We start from the raw sequence: 8161 nt of genomic DNA on the forward strand, positions 1-8161 counted from the left end.
TCCCTCATTCCCAGGAAATCTGATTGGTGGACGCATAAGCTTACAGAATTGGTAACCTATGGCATTTTTTAAAGCAGTAGACCCTGTACGCTTCAGTATGTGCTAGTGACCCTGCTGGCCAGATATGACTCTGCAGCCCAGCTCTATTAGGCACTGCAAATAACCAGAGCAGAGGGGAGCCTTGGAAGTGAAGTCAAAGGCTGCTTCAGACCTAGGAGATTTTCCTCTGATTTTGGGCGGGGTGCGGGAGGAATGGAAATCAGGCACCAAAGAGCTGACACTTTCTGCAGATGGCTGCAAATTTTGAAAAAGGTCATGCATTCAGCAGGCTTTTACTGCGTACCCATCATCCTTCATGCCTGGACCTAGAACTAAGGATATTGAGACAGGTGGAACAGTCCCTTTCCTTGAGTGTTTTTGCTCTTCTAGGTCAAGAGGACAGGTGTCTACACTCCTCTGGACAGGCGTAAATGTGTGCAGAAGCCATTCTTCCTTCCTAGTCTCGGCCTTCTCCAGCCAGTTTGAGCTCTGCAGTGTGGCCCTGGGCAAGTCTGTCCACTTTTCTGGGCCTCAGCTTAGCCATTGGGAGGAAGGTGAAGAAAATGAGACCCAGGGAAGAAACATAGCTGGCTCAAGATTCCCGTAGAAGCCCTCGCATCTTCTCAGGCTGTTAAAAATCAAATGGGTCCTTGACCTGGGCACCTTGCTACCCATTAGGGAGCAAAGTCAATCTGTTGCCAGCTCTTGGCCTTCTCTGCCTCTCACTTCTGAATAAGATTCACTTTGTGGGGGCGGATACACAGGCACTTTTCTCAGAGCTTCTGGGCCAGCTGATGTGTCAGAACCACCTCCATGAGAAACTACGGGGCAGAATGTGCCAGGGACCGACTGCTCAGGGAGTGCCAAGCAGAGGGAAAGAACTGTTTACTGAGCACCTACTATGTTCCAGGTGTCACACCTGCATTACCTCATCAGAGCCTTATGACAAATCTAAGAGGAAAGTGTTATTAATCCCATTTTTCATATGGAGGAACTAAAGTTTAGAGACTAAATAATTTGTCCCCCCAAAATACGATATACCTCCTGGAAGGTGGAGAAGCTGGGCTGGACCAAGGTTTGCTGGGTCTAAATAGAGCCCAGGTACCCAACCACCTAACCAAGGATGTGGGACTTGAGCTGCACCTTGAGGGATGGGAAGATTTCACCAAGCAGGGAAGAGCATTTGAGATGAGGGAATGGCCTGAGCAAAGGTAGAGGCAGAAAAACGTTTTTGGGCAAACATGGTGGAAACTAGAATCCTCTCCATCCCTGGTCTGCTTTTACAACTCCTTATGCAACTTCACCAGCTGTGAAGGTGGCCCCTCCCCATTTTCTCAGAGCGAGGGGGTTAGGTAACACCGTGCCCATCAGGGATGGCATCTAGTGTAAGTCATGGCACAGAGTGGGTGCTCCACAGCACAGGGCCTTCAACGAACAGGTGCTTGGCTTGCCCTGGAGTGGGGAGCCATGGGAAAGGGAATCAACAGGCTCTGAAGACCCACTCAGTGCTGAAAACCATGATGAGTCCCTTCTTGCGTATTATCTTGCCCCCAATCACCTTGTGGATTGGCAAGGTGTTCATATTCTCCCCATAAAGAAATAGGCTCAGAGAAGTAGAATCAGCTGCCCAAGGTCCCAGAGCTGGTTAATAGCAGAGCTGTGGTAGCGGCCCCATGGGGTTCTGGCTCCAAGGCCCATGCACTTTCCACAGACCACTTTTGGGAACCTCCAAGGGCCACCACAGCCATCAGCACTGATGAATCACTACAGGCTGTGGAGAAACAGATGGTGGAGGCCAGGTGGAGAAGGTCAGAAAGTCTCTAGGAGCTTTGAATAATCTTTTGGACACTAGGGACCTCTGGAAGCCTCCTTGGTATCCCAGAAATGATAGAAGGTCCCCAGGGCTCACTGAGATGGACAAAGGGATGTTTGAGTGTGGAAAGGACTGTGGGAACCCTGGAGACCTGCGGGAGAGACTGAGAGGTCCTGAGTGAGGGGCCAGAATTACGTGGAGTCATCAGTGAGACAGAGCCCTTGAGGAGTTATGAAGAGTTGAGCGTACTGGAGGGTGGGTATGGGAGCTCTAGGGGACCGTTGGGAAAAATGAAGGATTGTTGGGGAGGCACTTCAGAGTTGCTGGGGGCCATCAAGAGCTGTAAAAATATATCAGAGCCCTTGGTCATTACTGGGGGGCACTGGAGCCATGCAGAGTTCCGGGGGTACTTAGGGTCACTGTGGGAAGCAAGTATCTGAGGAGTACCCTGCAGGATGTAGCCTTGAAGAAAGTGAAAGAGGGGAGGAGGGGAGCTTGGAAATGCTGTTAGAAGTTTTGCATGGACAGTGGAGCTGAGGTGAATGGGAATAAGCACCCGGAGGGCCTGCCTGACAGCGATGGGGAGGCCCAGCCCGCGCTGCAAACCTCAGGAGGCAGCAGGCAAGTTGCTCCTGGGCACAGGACTCCATGACCTTGACCTCACAAGAGTGGAGCAGTCTTGGCTTTTCTGGAGATCCCACACCTGGGTGTGCCAACCAGCCAACGCTTGGCTTTTCTTATTCTCCATGGAATTTCCTCTACCTTCCTTTTGAGTATCTTTCCAAAGCCAACCATTTCTGGAATGAGCAGGCTCTGGGAGCCCAGTCTGAGCAGGAGCTTGGGCCCAGTAGAGAGGTCTCGGCCTGATCTGTGGATGGTGGAGAGACGGGACAGAGGAAATAGTAGAGCACAGGCAAGTATCATTGATCACCTAAAGTATCATTTATTCAGTACCTGCCATGCACCTGGGGTAGGTTCGGGTATTTTCCATAATGAACACAACCGCTGCAACTCTCATTTATTCCCATTTTACAGACATGGAAACAGGCTCAGAGAGGTAAGGGAGGAACTTACGCGAGGTCACATAGACTGAGCTGGAATTCAAAGCCAAGTCTATCAAACCCAGAGTCCTTGTTTTTTTCTCTGTACCAGGTGGCTATTGGGGTGGCCCCGGGGCCTCTAGCAGGGAAAATTGGGCCCTGGGCCTGCCTCCCCTCATCTCAGCCCTCCCACCTGGAGTCCTGGGCTCAGGCAGACTCTGGTGGCAGCATGTTAGCCACCAGGTGGCGCTGCTGCTAAACCCAAGCCCCCTCTCCACGGTCCGGACTCAGAGTAGTGAGGCCTGGATTGGAGCTGGGACTACAGCGTCCAGAGGCCCCTCCCTAGGTGCCCAGATGAGGGACAAAGAGGCTGCCCTTGACAAAAGGATGCAATTCACCCTTCTCACCCTGCCCTATCCCTTGCTCCTGTTTGAAGCATTACCCCAACAGCCAGACACACCTGCTTTCAGTTCTCAACTTCCCCACTAGTGGCCGTGTGGCCTTAAGCAAGTAACTTCACTCTCGGACTGCGGTTTCCTCATCTGTGCAAATGGACAGAATAGAGCCCTTCTGGCAGGGACGTTGAGAGAATTAAAAGAGGCAATAATTCTATGTGGCTGACACAGAATCTTGTTCTTCTATGTCACTCTTCTCAGGACAGCCGTCAGAAGGGCCCCCACCAGCATCAGGAGACCCTTGGCCTAGTTCTCAACTCTCTGTCTGCCTTGGACAAAGTCACTTTGCCTCCTTCGGCCTCAGTTTCCTCATCTGCAAAATGGGGCTAATCACAGGAATTCTCTCATTTGGTTATTCTGAGAATTAAACCAGACAGTGGCTCTATGATGTTTGTTTTATAGGGCTCCAAATGAACAGGAAAAATGATTAGTGAAAATATTCATGTTCCCAGGGGTCGTAGTTAGGTGAATATGCAATGGTGATAAGGTATAAGGAGGGCAGGGCAGCCCCTCGGTGACTGACTGGGCGTGTGGGCCAGGCTGTAGATTCTGCCCTGACCGCGTATCAGCAATTACACGGGCCCCGTCAGCCAGGCGCCACCTTGTACCTGCCCAGCCTCCCCCCAGTCCCTACCTTCCTCTATCGTCCTCAGCTCCTGCCCCCAACAACACACTGGGACACAAAAATATAGAACAGAGATGAGAAGGCTAAACGCTGAAATATAGGGGATGATTATCTCTGGATGATAAAGTTTGGGCTGATTTTTATTTTCTCCTTTTTTTCTGTATCATCCAATTTTTCTTTAACAAAGAATTTTTATATTCCAAAAAAATGAAATCAATAAAGCTATTTTTTAAAATCCTCTCCTCACCACTTAGAGGTTGGTTACAAATGAAGACCCGGGGGGAAGGAGAAATGATTCTGATATGGTTTGGAAGAAATGATGAGTGGGAGGAGGGAGGGGCTGTGTCGCCACTGCAGACAGTCCTTCGGTCCTCAGGATCCGGCCTCCCCTGGGGGATTCTGGGCCTCAGAACGAGGGAGAAGCAAACGGAGCAGGACCCCTCCTCTGGGCCACATATTCTCCACATTTCTGGGCAGTCCGGGCGTTCCAACATCTTCAGGCGTTGCAGGGAGCTCTTGGAGCTGTTTGAGGAGAGAAGAAAGCAGACATGCAAGGCAGTCACCCTTGGTTGAGGGCTGACTATGTGCTAATTACTGCCTCTCCTTTTATCTCATCAGACCCCTCCCATCCTACCTACACATGCCCATTGAGGGAGTTGGGACTATTAGCCCAATTTACGGATGAGGAAACCAAGGTATGAACTCGTATATCTGACTGTCTTCTGGGTATCTTCTTTTGGGTGTCTGTTGGGGCCTCTCAACTCCATTTTCCCAATTAAATGCATCTCCTCTAACCCCCATGCCCCCCAGTCTGTCCCTCCTAGTCTCAATAAATGATACCATCATTCAACAACTTCCTTCATTCAGCAAATATGATTAAGCAATCACTATGACTCTGCCCTCAAGGAGCTTACATTCTAGTGGGTGGAAAAATAATGAACATTTTTTAAAGTAAACATATATAGTATACCAGAAGATAATAAATGATCTGGCTAAAAATAAAGGAGCAGGGGTATAGGGAGGAACAGGGAGTATGGGTTAGGTTTGGAATTTTAAATAGGATGGTGAGGGAAAGCCTCACTGAGAAGGCAAGGAAAGGACAGAGCCTGTGACTGTCTGGGGAAGAGCGTTCCAGGCAAAGGAAGCAGCATGGGCAAAGGCCCTGGGCTGAGAGCTTCTCCGCAGTGTTCCCAGAGAAGCTAGGAGACCCTGGTGGCTGAAGCAAAGTGAGCAAGGGGAAAGTTTAAAAAGTGAGGTGGGGGGGCAGGTGACAAAGAACCTGGGAGGCTGGTGTGGGTGTGAGATGAGGGTTTTGAGCAGAAGGATGTAACCTGATTTCTGTTTTAATAAGACCTTCTGGCTACAGTGGTGGGCTTGGGTGGAAGCAAGGAGACCAGTAGCAGGCTGTTAAAATCCAGGTGAAAGATGATGCTGGCTGGACCAGAGGAGACAGAAAAGGGCAGACATGATCAGATTCTGGGCACATTTTGAAGGTAAACTCACAGGATTTCCTAGTGGATTAGAAGTGGGGTATGAGAGGAATCAGGGATGACTGAAGTGTAGGGCTAGCTAGTCAAGTGAGAAATCCTCCTCGCTCCCCACATTCAATCAGTCAGTGAGTTTCCTTGGTTCTTCCTCCTCAAAATCTCTCAAATCCACCCATTTTCCTCTGTCTCAGCCACTGCCCTGGACCATCCACCATCACCTGGACCACTGCTGTGGCCTCCTGCCTGGCCTGCCTGCACATCTCTCATGTATTCTCTTCTTATGATAAAGCACTTCACACTTTGTGCTCCTGGCTGGGTAGGCCTGAGCCAGAGTGCTTCCCACCTCACTCACAGCCTGTCAGAGAACTTTCCTTCTGCCTGAGAGTTACCACCCCAAAAGGAAATCAGGGGGGCACTGGTACCAACAGAAGAGGGAAAGATGCTGGATTACCAAAAACCCCAAAAAGTCTGCCACCCAGCCATACCCACCCAGTTCCATGATAACTAAGCATCAATCAAGGGGTAGAGGATGGAGGCCCCAGAGTTAGTAGGGAAGGCTTCCTGGAGGTGGTAGCAGGGGATGGGTCTTTGAAGAAGCTCAGAGCCAAGTGATTTCAAGTGGAGGGCTCTGGCATTTCACAGATGTGGGTTTGGATCCTGGTTCTACCACTCACACACCCTCTGGGTGACCTTCAGCATGTCCCTTCATTTCTCTGAGCCTCAATTTGCCTCATCTGCAAATTGGGACCAATAATCCTCAAACCTAGAGATTTTTGCAAGATCTGGGAATTTCATTAGGGTATTGGCTTATCCTAAGATAATGTCCTCTAGGGCCTGATGGTGCCCCCCACCCCATAAAAGGAATAGGCACAAGATTTGGAGTCAGACAGACTCAATTCCCACCCCAGCTCTACCACTTACCAGCCCAGTGACCTAGGGCAAAGCCCCACCATCTCTGAGCCTCCATTCCTCCCCCTGCAAAATGAAAGCAGGGGGAAAAATGGAAGCTGTCCATGCACCCAACACATAGTAGGTGCCCAGCCAAGGTGCTAGAGAGTTTGGACTTCACCCTGGAGGCAGCTGGCCCCACTGCATGAACGCCCCCCCTTCCTGGGCCAGGGCAGCTGCAGCCCCCATGCAGTGTTTTTTATCTCCAAGCTGCAGTGGGCTCGAAGAGCTCGGCAGAGTCCCTGGACAAAGGGCTGTTTTTCCCGCGGATCTAAAATTGCCTCCCTCTGATTGCCGCTATACAAACCCAGGCGGCTGCTCGCTTCCCCCATCCAGTTGGGTCTATTTCAAGAACACGCTGATTAGCGCTGATTGCGCCTTGATTATGGAGAGCGCATCACTCAGCCCCCTCCCCAGGCTCTGTGGGGAGTACATGCTCCCACACCCACCCACCACCTCCCCCAGTGAGTGGTGCAGCCTCCCCGGGTTGGGGTCTTCATTCTGCCTCTACCGTCCCTGGGACTTGGTGCAGGTCACTTCCCTCTCCCTGGCCTCTATTTACTCCACTGCAAAAGTCGCCTGTATTAAAAAAGGCGCCAAACAAAATTGTGCCCAGGGAAATGTGGCCTTAATGGTGGGCTTTTAGACATTGTGATAGGTCACGAGGGGGGAGGATAGGGTTTGGGCCAGGGGAAGCAACTCTTCAAAACACCCCCATCACACACATATGCACGTGCGTGCGCACACGCACACACACACACACACACAGATTGCTCCTGCCTCTGCCTGTATGTACTTGAGGCTGCCCTTGGCAGGGTGGGATTGAACTTTAATAATCAGAGCTTCCCTTTACTGAGCACATGCAGGTGCCTTGGGCACATTAGCAGGTGCAAACGCCACAACTATTTTTTTGAAGCACGTATTTTGTGTCCATGTACAGGTGAGGACCCGGAGGGCTAACAGAGGTGATGTGAATTGCCCAGCATCACCCAACTACAGAAAGGCGAAGACAGAATTTGAACCAAGGTCATTGTGAAGGAAAGCCTGTGTTTCTCACCATCCCACAGCATGCTCCGGATTCTTCACCAGACTGAAAGGACACCACAAATGGGCATTGTGTATCAGATGCCTCTTGCTAGTTATTTCTACTCTCCCAGTCCTGTGTGGTCCTCAAAAAGTATTTTCCCCTCCCGGGACCTGTGTTTTCCTCTGTACAATAGGGCGTGGGCTCAGGGTGGCCCAACCCTAAGCCGTTGCCCGTGGCAGATGGACTGATTCTTGGAATAACCCAGAAGCACGTGTTTAAGATGCAGATTCCGGACCTCATCCTTAGAGATCTGAAATCAAACGTCCCAGGGTGGGCCCAGGAATCAGTATTTTGAGACACTAACCAGTGAGGGCCAGTGGTTCTGACATCAGTCAATTCTGCCCCAAATTCCCTCTCCCCACCAGCCCCATCCCTACACAAGAGCTGTCTGTTCTACTCTCTAATGGGTCTGCAATCTGGCTTCTTCCCCATACCCCTGTTGCTCCCTGCTCCCGCCCAAGCCTCCATTATCTTGTGCCCAGACCACTGCAGCAGCCTCTTCCCTGGACTCCCTGCTGCCGTTCTGACCCTCTTTGGTCCATTTTTTATGCAAAAGACTAAAGGATATTCTTGAAATGCAAATCTGAATGCCAACACCAACACCACCAGCTAATCCCCCTGCCCCCAGCTTCAACCACCATTGCTCCCCATTGCTCCAGGGATAAAG

At 50.9% G+C, this 8161-nt stretch overlaps 1 protein-coding gene across 1 annotated transcript in view; it reads left to right on the plus strand.

Annotated features, from left to right (window-relative positions):
* The window catches only part of SLC6A11 (solute carrier family 6 member 11), a 117026-nt gene extending 109311 nt beyond the window's left edge, over positions 1 to 7715 (plus strand). Inside the window, exons 14-15 of the mRNA XM_081822288.1 lie at positions 4591 to 4667; positions 7348 to 7715. Of these exons, the coding sequence (XP_081678414.1) occupies positions 4591 to 4623 (33 nt within the window). The 3' untranslated portion in view covers positions 4624 to 4667; positions 7348 to 7715. The remainder of the gene's footprint in view (positions 1 to 4590; positions 4668 to 7347) is intronic.
* Positions 7716 to 8161: the final 446 nt, after the last annotated feature.

The sequence above is a fragment of the Leptonychotes weddellii genome, chromosome 1 (assembly GCF_054177405.1).
Source record: "Leptonychotes weddellii isolate Sample4059 chromosome 1, ASM5417740v2, whole genome shotgun sequence".
Lineage (NCBI taxonomy): Eukaryota > Metazoa > Chordata > Mammalia > Carnivora > Phocidae > Leptonychotes > Leptonychotes weddellii.